At 39.8% G+C, this 20,566-nt stretch overlaps 1 protein-coding gene across 2 annotated transcripts in view; it reads left to right on the top strand.

The window, feature by feature from the left end:
- The first annotated feature begins 3,599 nt into the window (after positions 1-3,599).
- The window catches only part of cfap74 (cilia and flagella associated protein 74), a 76,701-nt gene continuing 59,734 nt past the window's right edge, over positions 3,600-20,566 (top strand). Inside the window, exons 1-12 of one of the 2 annotated variants that reach the window (XM_072681025.1) lie at positions 3,600-3,658; positions 5,218-5,331; positions 5,422-5,509; positions 5,583-5,726; positions 11,070-11,168; positions 11,261-11,365; positions 11,788-11,961; positions 12,238-12,348; positions 12,438-12,540; positions 16,836-16,993; positions 17,103-17,310; positions 17,852-18,049. In XM_072681025.1, the coding sequence (XP_072537126.1) occupies positions 3,607-3,658; positions 5,218-5,331; positions 5,422-5,509; positions 5,583-5,726; positions 11,070-11,168; positions 11,261-11,365; positions 11,788-11,961; positions 12,238-12,348; positions 12,438-12,540; positions 16,836-16,993; positions 17,103-17,310; positions 17,852-18,049 (1,554 nt within the window). In that variant the 5' untranslated portion in view covers positions 3,600-3,606. Of the gene's footprint in view, positions 3,659-3,818; positions 4,094-5,217; positions 5,332-5,421; positions 5,510-5,582; positions 5,727-11,069; positions 11,169-11,260; positions 11,366-11,787; positions 11,962-12,237; positions 12,349-12,437; positions 12,541-16,835; positions 16,994-17,102; positions 17,311-17,851; positions 18,050-20,566 lie in introns of those variants that run through there. The other variant, XM_072681026.1, reaches the window with a different exon arrangement.

Here is a 20,566-nt window from a genome sequence, read left to right as displayed (position 1 = left end):
GCGCTAGCTTTGTGTTCTTGTTTGCTAGAAAATTGAGACAGAGTACATTATGGTTTAGTCTATGATCTTATCTGTTCTCCCCAAAACCAAACTTAGTGTAGTTACCATTGTACTTGTCAGGTTTGGCCTTTTTTCAGACTGATGAGTGTGTAGTGGCCCATAAAACATTTCTTTCGGCTCATGTCAAGGTTTATACTGGCTTAGGGGACAAATCGCAGACTCTGTTTTGAGAACCATGGTCTTAAGGATTCCTGTGCATTGAACTGACTCCAGCTTCACCCAAATACCCCTCACAAACCAGTGCCAGTTGACACCTTCCTAGAAAATCACAGAGATGCTTATCTGGGTGGGATTCAAATCCAATTCGAATATGGCTTTAGTGTTATTTGTTTAACTGCACAGGCACATATGAGGGCCCACACTCCTTACTCGTATAATTACATAAACTACATATTGAATTCATACATCTTTCAAAATATAATGATACATTAATAATGTTAAATTAATGTTATATAAATATATATGATAATATTATAGTATTAGTATAATTTTAATATTAGTACTTAATTTATTCATATTCCTATAATTTAGTTCAGAGTTAAGACATCAGATTATGAGAATCAATCACATGTTAGCACTGCACAGTTTAGAGTCCTAACTCCCTGAGTGATGTACAGTGTTAGAGAGGGTCTGTGAGCTAGCTTAGCATTTTCGCTTGATGACAGGGAGGTGGTATCACACTGGCAAATCATTTGTCTTAAATGGTATGAAACGACAAATCAATGACCAGGGACATGGACTAAAAAGTGAAAAAGGTCCGGGTTCATTTCAGGCTGGTGTGCTGGACTGGTTGATGTTCCGACTGGCTAGTCATTGTCTTGTTTCCTTTTTTTCTTCAGATGCCTGGGTGTTCAAAATGACCACCTTGGCATTTTCTTCTGCCCTTACTGTATGTCCATTTCAATGTGATTTCTCACTCATGTGCTGTAGCTGTGAATGAGACCTATTATTATGTAGGCCAATAATGGACTCTGGATATTTTTAGCACTTTACAGGGCATGGAACACCTACTTTAGTGAGATCAGAGTAGCAAAGGAATCACTGTTTCTTATTTAGCAATCTTCTGTTATCCCTAGATGAATCAAAACAATATATAATAGATGCACACACTACAGAGAATATAACATAATAGTGTAAAACCTTACTTAAACATTACTTAAGCCTAAGTTAAAGGGTTTAGTAGTATTTTATGGTAGTATTACAGACTAAGGTCTGTAGATTATGATTCTTTAATCCACCCTTATAGGACAGCAACACCCCTGCAGAGGGTAATGGTTTGGCTCAGGTGATGCAGGGGTGGGCTAATCCTTAAATATATAAAAAGAAATATATGCAAAGATTTATATAGTCTTATATAATACGTACATTTTTATGTCAATATTTTAATGGAGTTATGACATAACAGAATTTTGGGAGAAGGACCACGTCTCAAACTCCTCCTCCTCCTGACCCTCAAGCCTTTTATATAACCTCTTCTCAGTCCAACTCGACGAACAAACGCCACACCCACCTCCATCCCGTCTCCTCCCTTTCTTCCATCACTCATCTCACAAATGGACTCCAAGCCAAAAATATTCTGAGCCCACCCTCTGCACCGTTGCATCTCAGAACGTGGTCCATTCTAGCAAACTAGCCATTTTCTTTTTAAGTTGTCTTGATTGACCACTTATAATAGGTTTCCCAAACGCAGCTTAGCACAAAGATTACTCTTAAGTGGTGGAGAAAGGATCACACTAAACTCTCCCTCTACCATTACCACAAAGAAGCTTTCAGGCTGTAGTCAGTAGTATGTCAGCACTTCACTGGCCTACACATAGGGTGCAAAGGTAGGACTAGCCTACTTTTGCTTTTGCTCATCCACCAAACAAAAGCCAGTACAGTGTGGAAGAAACTCAGCTGTTGGTGGGAGAATCTGTGTCACTGTCGTTCTCCAGAGGTTTGAAACGCAGCAAGCATTTTCTCATGCATTCCTACCTGCCCTGGTTTCCACCTCTCAACCCCAAGGGAGCACGAGCAAGTAAAGGACGCATTAAAGGCTGCTCCATCTGACCACTCGTCAGAACTGTACCTATGCCTGTTCATTTGCGACCTCTTGACCAGTCAGTAGGATCGGTGATGTTGACAGCCTTCGGCATAAATGCTGTTCTTGCAAAAGAGTCCTCCCCCTTTCCTCCTTGTTCAGCAGAAATCAGGACAAAGAATGCTGGGCCTACTCAAATGTCAGATTGCGTTTACATTATAGAACTGGAGCTTAAATCTCTTTTGTTCTTTCCTTAAATACGCCTATTTACAGCCCTGTTATTTTGCCTCAGAGTGAAATACCCGACTATTTTTTTTTTCAGATGGCTCGTCGGTAGCCCAGTTTGTTTTTGGGAAATAGACTTTAGAGAGAAGAGATGGTAAAAGCCACTTATCTAGTGATTAGCGAGCTTTTAGCCTAACATGGATCCCTGTCCCAGCTACGCCAAAGAAAAAACAGAGAATACAGGCATTTTAAGGACCCTTTAAATGTAAGACAGATGTAATTTGTTTCATGTGCGAACTCAAAATCAGATTATTGAAAAAAAATTGATGATGAAAGACTGCATTTCTGCGGGTAATTTCAGGTTTATTCCAACCAATGACAAACATGGGTCACTTACGAGCATGAAAGTGAACTGCCAAGACAGAAAGATCAGATTTGAGCAAAAAAACGTATCCAATGTAAACGTAGCCTAGTCTGAGGAACATAGGTATACGCCCACACCCAAATGCATACCAAACAGAACCAAGTGTAGCTATAATCAGAACCATTTCAAGAATGGCTATGACTGATAAGTTCTGATTTGCCAGCAGTGCAAATGAACAATAGTGTCCTAGCCTTTTTCAGCTTATTCAGGGTTCTCGCCTTCTCCTGAAATCCTGCTGATGGGGGAAAGATGCTTATCAACTATACAAGCAGCAATCTGTCTGCCATCTTCCATCTGTATCCAATGATGACTACTCTTCAACTAAATGGCAAACAAGGGCAATTTCCATTTCTCATTTGCCCCCGTAGTCCTCTTCCCTTCACACAGGCCCAAGTTCTTCTTTTGTATTTACATCTTTTGCTTAAATTCAAATGATAGCTGAAATGCCTCTGAACTCTCTCTCTCTCTCTAGCATGGTCCATTACCCATAAAACAGAAATTCACCATATGATCTTTTGCAAGCCACGTTTTGCCTGAAGAAATGCACTGAAGATATTGATTTGTCTTCTATATTTGTTTCTGAGCAAAGCTTTCTATGTAGGTCGAGATGACTGAAGATTTTGCCATCCGTCTCTATTGGTAATCATCTGATCAAAACAGCAGACTACACACATGTCCATCTACCACACCACAGCCACTGAAACGTATATCAGGCTAATAAGGAAAAAGCATACCACATTAAACTCAATATATATTGTGCATCTGCCCATGCATGCGTTCGTCTGAAATCTTTCATCTATGAATAAACTCCCAGATCTCTGTACATACACTGATCCCAGATCAGCTCCGCTTAGGCCTTTCCCCGGCTGCGGTGTCCATGGCAACACAGCAAACAGAAGCAGCTTGCCCTGTCTTCTTGGACAGAAACGGTAAGTCAGAAAACCACCGTGAAAAGTGATGGCAAAGAAAATGGCAACGAAGGAAAGCAGTAGTAGTAGCAACACGGCGACAACAGCGAACGTTTCCTGTAGTTAATATTACAAGAAGCTATTCAAGACTGCTTTAGTCGCCTGTGACTCTGCTAGCTAATGTAGCTAATGCTATCTAGCTACTAGCTAAATTCTCAGCTTCTGAACTTCACGTGAGTGGCGCAGGCTGCTATCTGAACGATAGTCTAACAGTGGTTTGTAAATGTAGTGTAGTGATAGCTAGCTATGTTAAATGGGAAACATTTCTGCATACTTTAATTCGGAGTGGTTCTGTGTGAACTGCGCCGTTTTAGAAACCTTGTCTAAATACAGCACAAAGTTAGTTATTGACGCTGGACTGAATGGTTACGAATACGCCGCCTGATGCAGTTTGAGGTAAGGGGCCGTGTCTCTTAGGGTCATGCAGGGTGTTGTACAAAAAAAGTGCCCAAAACTATTTTGCCATTATTAATATGACAAAAGCTAGCTAGCATTTTCAATGTGAATAATGCATCATGTCACATAAATCAGCTTAATGGAAAGACTTAATGGAAAGTTTTCATCTTAACATAGAATCACACTCCTACCCATCATTCAGAAACGCCACAGGTTAGCTAGTGCTAGCTAGATACTGTACTAGTGGTTCCGTGAAGCCATCAGTGCTTATCTGTCTAACATACGGAGACCCTAAAAGGTAACAAAATAATAGTTCATAATTAATCATTAATATTTACATTTCATTGATGTAATAAATCATACCTTCAGTTGATTAAAGCTCCTCGTTTTAATGAATCATTCCCTCGGTTTAATAAATTGTTCCCTCAGTTTAGATAAAGCGCCCCCTGTTGAACAAATAACTAGATAGAGGGAACGAATTGATAAATTATGGAAACAATTTATTAAATAGAGGGAACGAATTGATAAACACTGAGAACAATTGATTGAATTTAGGAAACAAACTATTAAATTGAGGCAGTGGTTTATGCCTCTAAGACAAGACAACCATATTCACAATTTGTGCTGGACACATAAAATTTGGCTTCTGCCTTTAACCCATCCAGCATCCATTTCTTGCGGCAGCCGGGGAGCAGGGAGGGTGAAGGGCCTTGCTTAGGGGCCCAACAGTGGCAGCTTGCCAAGCTCAGCTATGGAACCCACAACCCTGTCAGCTATAGTGCTCTAATCGCTGAGCCACCAAGATTTCCTTACCTTGACACTTTAGGGGCTCCATAGTAAACAGATGTAAGTAGAGCATTTTACTTAAGCAGAAGTCACTGCAGCAAAGCAATGACATGCATCAGTATAGCAACTAAAATTGCAACAGCATATTTTAGGGTTCCTTTTGGCCGGCAAAAAGATCAAATGTGAGCAACAGCAAAATAGTTCTGGTGCTGAACCAACTGAACTGAAAGAAAATTAGAAATAAGAAAAAGAGTAAATGTCTTTATTTACATATATATTTGCATACAAGTATTTTTTACTGGATGGGTTCTACCAGTTCCTGTGTGTTTGCTTTGCAGCTACGGTAAACATCACTATGGAGGACAGTGTCTCTGAGGACTTTCCAGATGCACCAGCATCAGCAGTTGAACATAATGCTCCCCAGTCTACCTGGACAGATGAGGACACAGAAGGTGAGTAATATCATAAGAAAGAATGATCTGTATTATTATGAGCAGATGAATTTATGTATTTCTTCCATCAAACATGCCTCCCCTTTTCAGAAGAAGAAGATGGAACTTGGGGGGACATTTTAAAGGATGCAGATGGCTTTCCCGCTGATTATTCTATGGATTTTGAGGACCCAGAGTGGTGAGTCTAGTATCTCATATAAAAATATCCAGCAGCATGTGTTTGTCTTCCTGACAGCCTGTCTTCCTGTCAGGGACATGAATGAGTCCAGAGATATGGAGGTTGACACGAGAGAGAGGAGCTACGTTGACGGCACACGGATGTTCAAGCTGAGAAAGAACCTGGACCAGTTGGACAGCTTTTACAAACAGAAGGAGCTCAACGTGTTAAAGGCCAGGTCTGCATACACACATGCATGCATGCACAGTTCTATAATTTGACCTCACTCCCCTCTTTACACTTAACAACAGGACAGAGTGCACTTTAATTGGTGGATATATTTAAAACTCTCAAGGCAGTAAAAAAAAAAAACATATCCACCTGACATAATGTGTTTCCATATTGTGCCTTTAGCACAAGCTGTGGAGAAGCTGTTAGGTGGGTGGATGGAGCGACTCAGAGGTCACACTGTATTTGAATAGCAGCGCGGAACAAACATGCTGTCAGAATTCTGGAACATGCTGCCACTGAAATGCATAAGGCTGTGTGCAGTCAGACGAGCGGGGTGTTTCTGTTGCTTTACGTAGGATCGGGTTTTTTCTGCTGCTGTTAATTCACAGTGCTTAGGATACACTGTTCTATCAAGATCTGCATACGGTTTACTGAACTAGTCCTGCAACAAATTATTATTTCCATATTTTGTTAATCGATTCATTATGAATTCAGTTAAACAAAAAAAGCAGTAATTAAGACATTTTAACATTTTACAGCAGGTTTATTTAAAAATAAATAAAACAGAAGCAAGTTTTAGTCTATAGCAACAGATTTTGTGTTTGAAAACCAAAATACAAACAGTAGGTATCATTGTGATTATGTTATACTATACACAAATAGAGAAAATAGTTGGTACCCCTCGGTTAATGAAAGAAAAACTCACAATGGTCACAGAAATAACTTGAATCTGACAAAAGTAATAATAAATAAAAATGCTATGAAAATTAACCAATGAAAGTCAGACATTGCTTTTCAACCATGCTTCAACAGAATTATTTTTTAAAAATAAACTCATTAAACAGGCCTGGACAGAAATGATGGTACCCTTAACTTAATATTTTGTTTTTGAAGCAATCACTGCAATCAAATGATTCCTGTAACTGTCAATGAGACTTCTGCATCTCTTAGCAGGTATTTTATTTCCTCATGAGCAAACTGCTCCAGTTGTCTCGGGTTTGAAGGGTGCCTTTTCCAGACGGCATGTTTCAGCTCCTTCCAAAGATGCTCAATAGAATTTAGATCAGGGCTCATAGAAGGCCACTTCAGAATAGTCCAATGTTTTCCTCTTAGCCGTTCTTAGGTGTTTTTAGCTGTATGTTTTGGGTCATTATCCTGTTGCAAAACCCATGACCTGCGACTAAGACCAAGCTTTCTGACACTGGGTAGCACATTTCTCTCTAGAATCCCTTGATAGTCTTCAGATTTCATTGTACCCTGCACAGATTCAAGACACCCTGTGCCAGATGCAGCAAAGCAGCCCCAGAACATAACAGAGCCTCCACGTTTCACAGTTGGGACAGTGTTCTTTCCTTGATATGCTTCATTTTTCCATCTGTGAACACTGAGCTGATTTGCCTTGACCGAAAGTTTCATTTTTGTCTCATCTGTCCATAGGACATTCTCCCAGAAGCTTTGGGGTTTGTCAACATGTAGTTTGGCAAACTCCACTCTGGCTTTTTTATGATTTGTTTTCAACAATGGTGTCTTCCTTGGTTTTCTCCCATGAAGTCCACTTTGGCTCAAACAACGATGGATGGTGCGATCTGACACTGATGTTCCTTGAGCTTGAAGTTCAACTTTCTCTTTAGAAGTTTTTCTGGGCTCTTTTGTTACCTTTCATATTATCTGTCTCTTTGATTTGTCATCAATTTTCCTCCTGCGGCCATATCCAGGGAGGTTGGCTACAGTCCCATGGATCCTAAATTTCTGAATAATATGTGCAGCTGTAGTCACAGGAACATCAAGCTGCTTGGAGATGGTCTTATAACCTTTACCTTTAACATGCTTGTCTATAATTTTCTTTCTAATCTCCTGAGGCAACTCATTTCTTCGCTTCCTCTGGTCCATGTTGAGTGTGGTACACACCATGTCACCAAACAGCACAGTGACTACCTGTAGTCCTATATATAGGCCCACTGACTGATTACAAGATTGTGATGCTAATTAGTGGACAGACCTTGATTTAACATGTCCCTTTGGTCACATTATTTTCAGGGGTACCATCATTTTTGTCCAGGCCTGTTTCATGAGTGTATTTTTTTAAATAATTATTTTGAAGCAGGGTTCAAAATCAGTGTCGGGTTTTCATTTGAATAGAATTTTTTGTTATTACTTTTGTCAGATTCAAGTTATTTCTGTGGTCATTGTGGGTTTTTCTTTCATTAACCGAGGGGTACCAACACTTTTGTCCATGTGTGTAACTCCTGAAGAATAGCAAAGGAAAAAAAAACTGTTTTGTCCGGATAGGAGGCCGATACACAATATAAAAATCTTTTAAAATACTTGGTAACTAATTATAGCATGCAGTTTAGACTAATAATTTCCAAATACAGCTCACCCTTTTAGCCAACTTTGTTTATTTTTTTTATAATTACTATAAAAAAAGCTAGCCGAAATGCAGACAAAGACAGGCTATTTTTGACTTCTCACTATGGTTTTAGTATCTTAGTTACTCACTGTGCTGAGCTTCTGCTTCTGCCAGGAAAGCAGTAAGTTCATTTAAGATCCTAACACATAACAGTTGTGATGTCATGCCAGGTGTATTTGTTTTCAGTCTTTTTAGATGAGTGAAGTAAGTATACTTTTTGTTTTGTTTTGCCTAACAGTGCACTGCGTTCTCTGCCATCTGTATTTTCAGCCTTTCAAACAAGTGATGAGAAGCGCAAATGTCATCAAGCCAACCAATCAATAACAGAAGTTGTTGCAGTGCATTATTACAGTGCATTACGTTGTATTGTGGCTACTGTACTATTACATTTACATTTATAGTATTTTATAAGATTCTCTTACAAAAGTTCTCAGTTGCCCCCTCAGGAGATACCACTAGCTAGTATGCAATCACATGCCTTAATTAAATACAAGATTTGTGCTTCAGTCTGCGTTTAAAAACAGAGAGTAACTCCACCCTGTCCCCAGGACAGAGAAAGTCTAGATGATAGTCCTCCATGCACCATGAAGCCAAGCCACACTTGAAGCTCAAAGCACGAAAGTACAAATCGGGATTTGACCCTTGCCACTAGGTAGGGATAGGGCTCAGTGTTTTAAATTTGATATGGGCAGCTTAGGGTTGACTGTCCGGAAGCCACATAAATGTAGAATTATCTGCGGTACCTACACAACATGCTATTCCCCACCCCGGGGATTATCGCAACCACCGTAATAGTTTAAGATTGATAGGTGTATGAAAGAAGTGGATAACGCCCAACCCTAGGGCAGATACAGAAACTGCAGCTGGAGTGACCTGGGAAGTTTTAAAGAAGGTGGTAAAAACACAGTGTATTCCAGGGATGTATAGTAGCTCAGTCTTGCTGAGGTTGAGCTTCAGCTGATGGTCCACCATTCATGAGGAGACATGCAGAGATACGAGTTAAAACCTGGGTGTATTTGATGTGAGAAGCTGTAGGACATTGTCTGTGGAACGAGTAAAAAAATCAGATAATTAGGTGGAGGAGGGTGGTGTCTAATAGGAGGAGTGGAAACAGTAGGAAAGGAAATTGTTATCGGCGACAAAATCTTCCAGGGAAAGGGAAATAGGTGGCAGGGGAGCGAAAGGGTTAAGGAAAGAGGAGAAAATTATGCTGATGCTTCCATGTTCTCTCTGTAAAAGGATGACTTTGCAGCAGTTACTTCCACTGCGACCATAGAAAGGAGAGTACAGTATGAGCAGAGATCTGAGACTCGTTGTGATTTCCTCCACCTTCTCTCAACCACTCTTAGTTCTCTTTAGTTCCTGTGCAGAACATTTGTAAGCTAAGGAGCAGGCAGAGAGAATCTTGCTGGTCTTAAAGAGGGAGGACAAAGAATTGAAGAGAAGAGTGATGAGTAGAAAATGAAGAAAAAGAATCAAGGTGTGTAGGGGGTGCTTATGGTAGTTGGCGCAAGAGATGATTGGGGAATACGGTGTGTGAAGAGTGTAAAGAGGGGTTACTGACAGATCCAGTGCTGGGGCAGGTCTGCCGAAGATCAAGTTCAGTACGTTGCCTGCTCTGTGCGTTGAAGGAGACTGGATGAAGTTGAGATCAAAAGATGACAGCAAGGGACGAAGGCAGAGTGACTGTATCTGACAGAAGGTTGCAGTCACAGAGGAGAATGAGGGACCCACCCAGGAGAATGTCCAGCTTGCCACTGAAGTTGTCCAAAGAACCTGGGGGGGCATAGATAACAATGATACAGAGTTTAGTGAGAAGAGATACTGTAACAGCATGGTCTTCAAATGAGGAAATGTTACAATGTAAAAATAAAAGTGGAGTGAAAATCATTCTAGAGATAGAAGTAAACCTGTCTATCACAGAGAGTGGGAGAAGGTAAAGACAGATGATAGGGCAGCTTTCCTGGAGTGATACACATGTCTGCAAAATCTGAAAGAAGTCTGCTTTCTAGACTGCAGACTGGCAGTTTCAGCCCTTCAGCCACCGTGGCCTAAGATTGTGATGAACGAGGGTGGGAGATGAGCTTTCTGCATCTGTGACTGTGTCTTTTAGAGCTGTGGAAGAAATTGAAAAACGCGTTGGAAGCCAACTGAGATAGGAATGAAGAAAGTGATAATTAGAGTGTAAAATGAGGATGCTATAAAGCACTGCCTTTGTTTTAGATATTGTGGATTTGTAATGTTTTGAATGTTAAGCTAATTGGGGCAGCAGATTTAAATTAGAGTTCAAGGGGACTGGGCCAAAGTCTCTGACCATAGAGGTTTGCAGTAAGCCTACCACTGCTGAGCAAAATGGTCTGGATGGCTTCTAGCATTTTGAACAGCTCAGACGTTCAGATGTTCTTTTCCTGGTGAGCAAACAAGCTGCTGCTCTTTTTGCACTAGTTGTAGCCTTTTTAGACAGACAGCATGGCAACCAGTCAGTAACACAGTCTAAACTAGTGCTTCTAAATGCAGCTTATTTCTCAGCACCTCAGTTGTTGGTTACCATGTTTCCTTCTTTCAGCATGTTTCTCAAGTTCTAAAATCCAGTCTTAGTGTTGTATTACTTATATGGGACTAAATATGATAAAGGTCTTTATAACGGCATTGTATCTTTTTATGAACAAATGTGTGTAAAGATTGCACGTGAGCTTCGCAACTGGATTTTCAACAAACTCACACTTCTATATAACTGTTGGAAATAATTCTCTTTTCTAAAGACTGCATGATGCTGTCTGCAGTGAGCTGAGGTATGATTAATTTCCTGTTCCCCCGTGAGTGCTGCTGAAAGAGACTCTTTTGAAACTAATTTGGAAAGCTGCGTTTCGCCATCAAAAGCTTTTGTAGGCCATTTCAGTCTCTAGCCAGTGCTCCACTTTTCTGCTGTGCTTTTCACAGGGAGGAACTGAAAGCCTGCCGTCTCCACCTGGCTGAGCTGGACAAAGAGCGGGACAACTTGGAAAAGAAGATAGAGGAGGAGAAACTAGCCGAGAACAGGTAAAGCATAAAATGAGAGTTGCATTGTTGATACAGGAGAAGAAGCATCTGTTCTTCCTTCATCCCTGTTGTGTTTGTGTTGTTCTCGGCAGTGTGGCAGTGTTCCGCCTACGTGCCCGGCACAAGTGCCTGTGTGTACAGCTCCAAGGAGAGGAAGAGCTGGAGGCTCATCTAGCCATGGTCCTGCAGGAACATGAGTGAGTGTGATACCTCCATACCACCTCACCAATATGAATGTCCCAAGAACCACATGCGCACACACAGTGCACTCAAGTATCTCACCTTTTGTTTTATTAGTAGATTCCTATTCACACATCTAAATATAAAGAAGTCCTGTTCCTGTTTCATATTCGCAATATAGTTGCTGCTAATAAGCAGAAGAATTCAGTCGAAATTGCAAATTTTACTTATTTATTTTTGATGAGCAACCTTTTTTCTGTGAGGTGGAAGCACATTTTTGAGGAGTCAAAAAAGGAAATGGAATTATATAATCACATTTAAAAGAACTAAAACCTTTGTAAATATATAAGGATTCAGTGGAAAACACACTTACCATTGCTGCTACTAAAGGTTTTTCATGTAATTGTTTTTTGTTTTGTTTTTTTATTCTTTTGTCCAGACTGGAACTATGTGAAGTGGAGGTAGAACTAGGTCGTTTCCTCAGCCTGCGTCACGAGGTGGAGCAGGATGAGAAGAATTTTAAGGCTCAGAAACAAGAAAAGCATTGTCAACGAATCCAACGGGAAAAGAACATCGCCAAAGGAGCCAGACTGCGAGTGCTGCGTGCTAAAAAGTAACAAAAGTGACATGTCTCATCAAAGGTTGTAGGTTCTCACACAGGAAGTCACATCCCATCTTACATTCTCCAGCAGTTCTTAATCACAGAGTTTAAGATGATATCACTTGCAAAGTGGTGAACAGAGTACCCATATGTTACATTTTTACACACCTGATTAACATCTCTTCATCATTAAACTATCAGTGGCATTCTAGAGTGACATATTTTCATTGAATTAATTTACCATTAAAACGTTCTGCTCAACCAGAGTGATGTTGTGATGTGTGTCAGTGAGCAGGAGAAGGCCTTGAGAGAGCAGGCGGAGCTTGACCAGAGGAGGCAGGACCAGGCCCTCGCCGGTCGACAGAAAGCTGTGGTCTTTCTCAAACAGACTCTGAAGAGGTGTCACACATTTGTTTTCATGTATTCACACCTACGTTTTGTACTCACTGACTGCTGACAAGGGCACTAATTCACCTGTGCATTTGAAGGATGCGCCAGAAAGAGATGGAGAGAGAGGAGAAGAGGAAAGAGCAGATGAAGAGGAGAATGGATGCAGCAGCATCACTGAAGGCCAATATAGTGGCCACCCAAGTAAGTGACAAGATTGGAAATCAAGAACTGTAGATCTTCATCTTCATGATCTTCATGATTCATGATCAAAAAGTTTGGTTTACACAAGAAAGTGAAGTACACACTGCAAAAACTATTCCTTGGCAAGTGAAATCACCATACATCTAGTGCACATATCTAATAGTTATAACAGGATATGAAAGTTCTGCTCACATTGTGAGTGTACAGTGGGGCCAAAAAGTATTTAGTCTGATTTAGTACTGATTGTGCAAGTTATAGGTACACTTCAGCTATGAGAGACAAAATGAGAAAAAAATCCAGGAGATCACATTGTAGGATTTTTAAATTTGGAAATTATGGTGGAAAATAAGTATTTGGTCAATAACAAAAGTTAACTCACAACATAACCTTTGTTGGCAATCACAGAGGTCAAATGTTTACTGTAAGTCTTCACTAGGTTTGCACACACTGTAGCTGGTATTTTGGCCCATTCTTCCATGCAGATCTAGATGTTTTGGGGCTGTCAGTGGGCAACACAGACTTTCACGTTTCATCTTCAATACTCTCACTGATGGAAGGAGGTTTTGGCTTAAAATCTCACGATACATGGCCTCGTTCATTCCCTCAACACGGATCAGTCAAACACGACGAGTTATCTTTTTACCAAAAGGTTCTATTTTGGTTTCATCTGACCACATGATATTCTCCCAATCCTCTCCTGGATTATCCATATGCTCTCTGGCAAACTTCAGACGGACATGTACCGGCTTAAGCAGGTGGACACGCCTGGCACTGCAGGATTTGAGTCCTTCTCGGCATAGTGTGTTACTGATGGTAGCCTTTGTTACTTTGGTCCCAGCTCTCTGCAGGTCATTCATCAGGTCCCTCCGTGTAGTTCTGGGATTTTAGTTCACTGTTCTCATTATCATTTTAACCCCATGGGATGAGATCTTGCGTGGGGCTCCAGCTCGAGGGAGATTATCAATGGCCTTGTATGTCTTATTTCCTTACAATTGCTCCCACAGTTTATTTATTTACACCTACCTGCTTGCTTATTGTAGATTCACTCTTCCCAGCCTGGTGCAGGCTGGTGCAATTTTCTTCCTGGTGTCCTTTGACAGCACTTTGGTCTTGTAAATATTCAGGTCATCTGTAACTTTCTATATATAATATTTTTCAACTAAATCTGTTTCACATCTCTCAGCTTCTTCAGCTCGTTATTACCTTTAGTACTTTTTACTTTTTTTTATTTATCCCGTACCCTATTTATTGTTTAGTGTAATTTTCCTTTAGTTTAATACTGTAAATAATCTGTGTTCTGTGTTTTTGTTACTTGTCATACATGTTGCTCTCACCAAGACAAATTTATTGTATGTGTAACATACTTGGTGAAATAAAGAGGTTCTGATTCTGATTCTGATCCTGATTGGCCATGGTTAAGTTTGAAGTCTGACTGTTTGAGGCTGTGGACAGGTGTCTTTTATACAAATAGGTCAAACAGGGGCCATTAATACAAGTAACAAGTGGAGGACAGAAAAGCTTTTTAAAGAAGATACAGGTCTGTGAGAACCAGAAATCTTGCTTGTTTGTGGGTGACCAAATACTTATTTTCCACCATAATTTACATAAAATTCTTTAAAAATCCTACAATGTGATTTCCTGGATTTTTTTTCTCATTTTGTCTGTCATAGTTGAAGTGTACCAATAATGTAAATTACAGATCTCATCCTTCTAAGTAGGAAAACTTGCACAATCAGTGTCTGACTTTATACTTTTTGGCCCCACTGTATATATAACTTTTTATTAATACTAAAAATGCAACATGAGTAACGTGTTGCCTCCTAATGCCAGTTCTATACTCTGTAAAGTAAGCAAACAATCATAGGCTATTTTGACCTAAAAAGTCCATTGTTTCTAGAAATAGGGTTGAGACAACCCAGTAATTCTGGTTCTGAAATGGTTCTGGATGTAATTCTATAGGATTCCTTATAAATCTTATATATTGTTTTGTCTAAAAGTTTTTAAAAAGATAATTTCATCAGAACCACTTTCTAAAGAGAACAGTTTGTCCTGGTGAGTGTGGAAAGCAACTTTCTGACAGTATCTACTGTGAAGTGAACTAAAGAATGTGGATTGGCTTTGATTGAACAATAGAATTTTCTTACAGTGGCTCTCCACTTCAGTACATTGTTTTTTAAACAAACAATGATGACGTGTATTGCAGGATGTCAAGGGTATTTACATCTGCATGGGATGAGTCATGTAGAAATCATCGCTCTATTTTGTACATAAACCTACCCTGCACCTGTTTCAGGGGACTATAAGTAACTATAAATAACTGTTTGTAGTCATTTCTTCATTAGCTGTGTGTCACTGCATTGTCATTTAGGCCTATTTGTTTTCATATGGTAATAAAACATTTGCAGTATGACATATAAAAATAAAGGGTATTGATGCTGTCTCTCAACATAAGGACCAAATACATGTCCAAACACACGCAGGCCAACATGATGCTGAAAAGTGAACTGATTAGAATACTTTTGGATAGAATGAAAAAACTATTGATGTGCAAAAGCCCAGAAAGACCCCAGTATAATACACGCAGGGTTCGCCACAAGAGGCAAACCACTAGTGCTTGTACTGTGATCATGTACAGGAACGTTTTTTTTGTTTGTTTGTTTTTATTGATGGTTTAATTGCAACAGCAGGATGAATTCAGAATTATTCTGAAGCTTAATTCAACCAAATGCTTCAAAACTCACACAACTAAAGCACATTACAGAGGCAGAAAGTGCAGAATGACTGGATCTAAACCCTTCTGAGCATGAGCACTGCTCAGAACAAGCAGCAGGAACTAAAAATAACTGCATCACAGACCATACAGAGTATCAGAGGGGAGGTCTGATGATCTGTCAGTAGGTTTCTGTTTTTTAGGCACTCGTTGATATGTATAATGTGCTATATATAAATAATAGTAACCTTTAGCCCCTTCTAATGGGATGTGTTTTTTTTTGGAATGTGCACAGGTACTGCAGTACCCAGTTAACCCTTTGAGGTTGTTTGAGCTTTTAATGTTTATCAAACATTAAAAATTGTGATTTTATGTTTTTACAGGATGTTTTAAAGGATATTACAGGAGTGTGTTTATAATATTACACCTTATTACTATTACTAGTGCCTTGATTGTGAGTAATGTGTAGCTTCATAACAAAGTCAAGTTGGGTCAGTGCATCTCTAAAAGTTAGCCATCGATAGTAAAACACAGTATAATCAGTTCAGCAATAGTATCTTCTCATAGCTCATGGCCTTTTTCAGTGTACTACATTCTCATGCCAACCAAACTTTGGAAAAGTGGGTCAGCCTGGAGTAGCGCAGCTTTGTTGCAGTTTATTGCAATATTGTAGTTTATTGCAATGTTGTGGCAATACTGTAGAACCCATGGAAGCGTGCAGATTCTAGAAACATGACACATTGAACACTAAATATTTTATCTAAATATTTAGTTTGTGGAATCACAACCAATTATTTTATTGCGGTGTGTTATTGCAGACATACCACAGTTCTAGGACTGATAGTTACTAGATTGTTAGACAGTGAAAACACAAAAACTGACCAAGTCAGTTAGCTTACTTAGAGATATAAAATATAGCTCAGACCTGTAAGCAAATTAAATACTGGGGTTTATACAGGGCAGTGGTGGCTCAGCGGTTAGAGCGCCGGGATATCGATAACAGGGTTGTGGGTTCGATTCCCGGGCTCGGCAAGCTGCCACTGTTGGGCCCTTGAGCAAGGCCCTTTACCCTCTCTGCTCCCCGGGCGCTGGAGTTGGCTGCCCACCGCTCTGGGTGTGTGTGTGTACTCACTGCCCCTAACACGTGTGTGTGTGTGTGAGTGTGTGTTCACTACCAGATGGGTTAAATGCGGAGGACACATTTCGCTGTACAGTCCACACTGTACAGTGACGAATACGTGCACCTTTATCCTTTATCCTTTCTTCTTTCCCAGAGATGAGGAGATCGGCCACTCGTTAAAATATAAATGTGAGTTCTTGTAAAGCTTATTCTGGCGTCTGGTTACGGAAAAAAGTGCAGATACTGTATTGACTCTTCTAGAATGCCTCTTTGCCAATCAATTTTTTCAACATTTCCTATGATGGGCAGGAGAAAAAGGAGAAAAACAACAGGACTTGGCCCTCCAAAAGTCCAGTCGGGACCAGCCACTCTGCATTGGAAAAAACTACTGGTTGTATTTAAACAGCATGAAGCCAGAATAATCCTCTTATAAATAATGGATATTCACGATTTTTCTGGTTCCAGGAAACACTGCGTGTAAGACAGGTCAAGGAGAAAGCCCGCTTGCAGAAGCAGAGAGAGCACGAGAGTCATCAGAGAGAATCACTGAAGGCAGCAGGCGTAAACAGCATCAAACTCATGCACCTGCGGAAAGCACAGGAGGACCTCCACAGAAAGCAAGAGTAGGATTTTTTAGAACATTGCTAAGGCCTCAGAGTTACTTCTTCATTAATATCTCCTAACTTGTCTAGTAGGAAAACCTATTAACCAGATTATGTGTCTGGTTTGTAGGGAATTCCAGGAGATGCAGAAAGCCAGGCGAATAGAGATCATCTCCAAACTGCTCGTAGAGGATGAGATGAAGGAGAAACTGGAGAAACAGCACACACTCCTCTTCCATCCAACACCACCACACGTGACTCAGACCGCAGCTCTGAAGCGGCGGGAACAGAGACTGTTACAGAGCATACTGCCTCCATCACCACAAGCAGAGCAAGAGGTACCTCACTTACTGAATATTTTCATGAAGTTGTGTCCATGTTATAAAAATCAAAAAGGGTCAAGCATCATGATATATGTTCAGCAGCTAGCAATAGCTATCTTGTTAGCAATTAGCTTAGTTGGCTAGCATGGGCCACACACCTTGGATTGCGGACGGGTTTACTAGGCAATGTGGTATTACTGTTTGGAGTGACTTTTTGGAAAAGCTATCCCCCCAGAATTTTGATTTTTAAGGCTTTCAGGGGATCCTAGGGGGTTAGTTAGAAGGTCCTGAACCCATCAGGACTACTTTTTTTTTAGTTACCTTGGCAGTGTGGCAATGTGGTAATTTGGTTACTATTCCGTACTGCTGTGCAATGTAAAAACTCTTATTGATCCTTCTTGATGTTGGTGAAATACAAATACATTTAGGTTACATTATCAATAATTATAAATAATTAATGTCTCATATTAATAAGCACACCATACCTATGTAATGGGTTTTAGGAAAAAACAGTAAAGACAGGTAATTAAGCAAGTCTTCTTTTTGGTCTTCTCAGGAGAGACTGGCCCAGCGCCATGCATCATCTTGTGTCAGCTCCAGAAGTGATGTCAGCTCCTCTCTGGACTTCATTAAGGACGAGAGAAGGAGCGAGGGCAGTGAAGCTGTGGAGGGAGGAGGAGGAGGAGGAGAGAGAATGTGCCTGGTGCAGCCTGAGTTCACTGGCCTCTGGGACCGCAAGCACAGTGATTACACGGTAAATTCCGCATCGGATAAGAGATTACATAAGTTCACATTAGATTGCATTTTGATCTTTCCAGATTCTGATAAAGTTGCTTTGCAGGGCTACAAATTGTGATGTAATATAGCAGGTAGACTTTTGTCAGAATCAGAATCAAAATCAGAATCAGAATTGGACTTTATTGGCCAAGTATGCTTACACATACAAGGAATTTGTTTTTGGTTACAGTAGCTCATAGTGCACGATAACTGACATTACAGAAGTAACAAACACACCCAACCTACACACACACTCACACACAGTGACATACACACACAGACACACCTGTAAACTTAACATGTGCAGAGTGTATATTTAAAGTAAAGTGCTAAGTGCAGCAGTAAAGAACAGTGCAGACTGGATTAAATAGATATAAATATGGAGAACAGAGGAGCCACTGGTTGAGACGGTAGTACAGATTGTTCTGAGACACTATCAGATAAATAAAGTGCAGTACAGAGAAAGGAGAGAGAGAGAGAGCATCTGAATAGGATGTATGTATGTAGTAGACTGTATTCAGAAAGTAGTGTTGTAATGTTCAGCTGTTCAGTAGAGACAGTATTCAAAGAGACATCCAAAAAAGGATTTTTTTGCACATTCCCACTAATAAGATCAAGCAATACCATACAAGCTCATTACAATTATAAATAGCTCTTAAGATGTGGAACCTCCCTGCTGGAATACAGGATGAGTCTTTGTGGAAAACACAAAGAACGATCCTGGTTGTTTGTCTGATTTGAAAAAGGTGACGGTGAATAGACAGAGAAGGAGATTTGAGAGTTCACCTCCACTCCACTCCTTTATGAGAAAATCTCTCTCTCTCTCTCTTTGCCTCAGTATGCATCCACTGTAGCCCCTAAACGCACAGTGACACACATCACTTCTTATTTGCTGGTATTGGTGAAACCTCAAACCCAAGTTGACGCACTGCCAAGACTCAGACTGTGTGCAGGCAGCCATGTGGAAGATATCTGGGGCTGGATTGTTGTGTTTGCAGCAGAGCACAAAGCCATATCACGCAAATGGGTCTAGTGGGCCATATTAGGAGGCTGGCTGTAATTAAGAACAGAATGAAGTCCGAAGTGGGCTCATGGCGCTGGTTCTGTTTGAATCAGCAGTAGTGATAGTTTAATGGGTCCAGCAATACTGAAGTGATTATTAGTGTGAATAATCTGAGCATTACAAATTGTTTTGTAGGGACGCACAAAATATTGACTGAAATATTGAATATTCATCTGTTTCAATTATTTGCAGGCAGATTTGACTATTTAACAATTACTAATGGTCTAAATGCAAATTATGGCAGATAATAACAACCAATGATTTGGTGTAGGTTTTTACTAATGCACTAATTGTGATTTGTAAAATCTGCCGGTGATCCAACTTTATAGTTTCAACATGTCTTACACGCAGCAGTCGTTTGCAAAAGTTTGGACACCTCTGTTCAACAAATCCAACAAATTTAACCAGGAGCAACATTTCTATTTATTACCTAAAACAGGAAAAGTTTTTTTTCTGATTTCATGTCAGACTGTGAGAAAAAAACGCATGTGTCTTTTTATATAGTGTATGTAAACTTCTGGTTTCAATTGTACATAATACATTTTTTGTAATATGTTAAATTCAACAATAAGACAGTAAGGATGCATTAAACTGTGCATAAGTGCATTCTCTGTAAAAGAGATGTATTTACTTTCACCAGGGATGCCAAAATATTTGCATAAAAGTATATGGATTACTGTGTGAACCTGTTTTAAAATGCAGTTCAAGTGAAATGATCAGTAATTGTATCAGCCACAAAAACAAGGAGTTAGTTATTGATTATTGTTAACAGCCCCAAAATGCCATATCAAAGCATGTCTATGTATATTCCTGACGGGAGTTCCAATGACTTTTTCAAACTTTCTGCAGTAATCAATCATTGATATGTAAACGAGTTATTCAGAGTGTTGGTACATTCAGAGTGCATTATAGATAAACCCACTCACTCTTCTCTGTAGTAGCAGTAGGAACCCAGGCCCAGAATGTCTACAGCACTAATATAGTAATACAATTATATAGTCATTATATAAAAAAATGTTTTTCCAGCTTATTCACCTCATTCCCTCAAATTTCCACGTTCTCAAATCAGACATGAGATTGATAATATAGATACACCAAAAATGAAATTCATAAATAAAACAGCTAATAAATAAATTACACTTAATGAGGGTGCAAAGGGGAATTTCCTCCACTTTTCAAATGTTTCACTTTGTTTTTTGACCTTTGGTTTGGTTTATCTTAATCATTTAATACATTTTGAGAAATTACTCATTATCAACCGCGGTGGAGCTTTAATAGCTGAAATAATAGAAACTGATGTGAGACAGTCTTATGGATACCAGTGGGTCTGGTCATAGGACAAATCAAAGTCATCTATAGAAAACAATAGTAAACAATTTATGTTATTGAAAAAATATATGACATTGTTTATTATGTGCTATTACATTTACT

The sequence above is a fragment of the Salminus brasiliensis genome, chromosome 6, assembly GCF_030463535.1.
Source record: "Salminus brasiliensis chromosome 6, fSalBra1.hap2, whole genome shotgun sequence".
Lineage (NCBI taxonomy): Eukaryota > Metazoa > Chordata > Actinopteri > Characiformes > Bryconidae > Salminus > Salminus brasiliensis.
The sequence above is the reverse complement of the archived record's forward strand: the minus strand, read 5'-3'. Positions and strand labels throughout refer to the sequence as shown.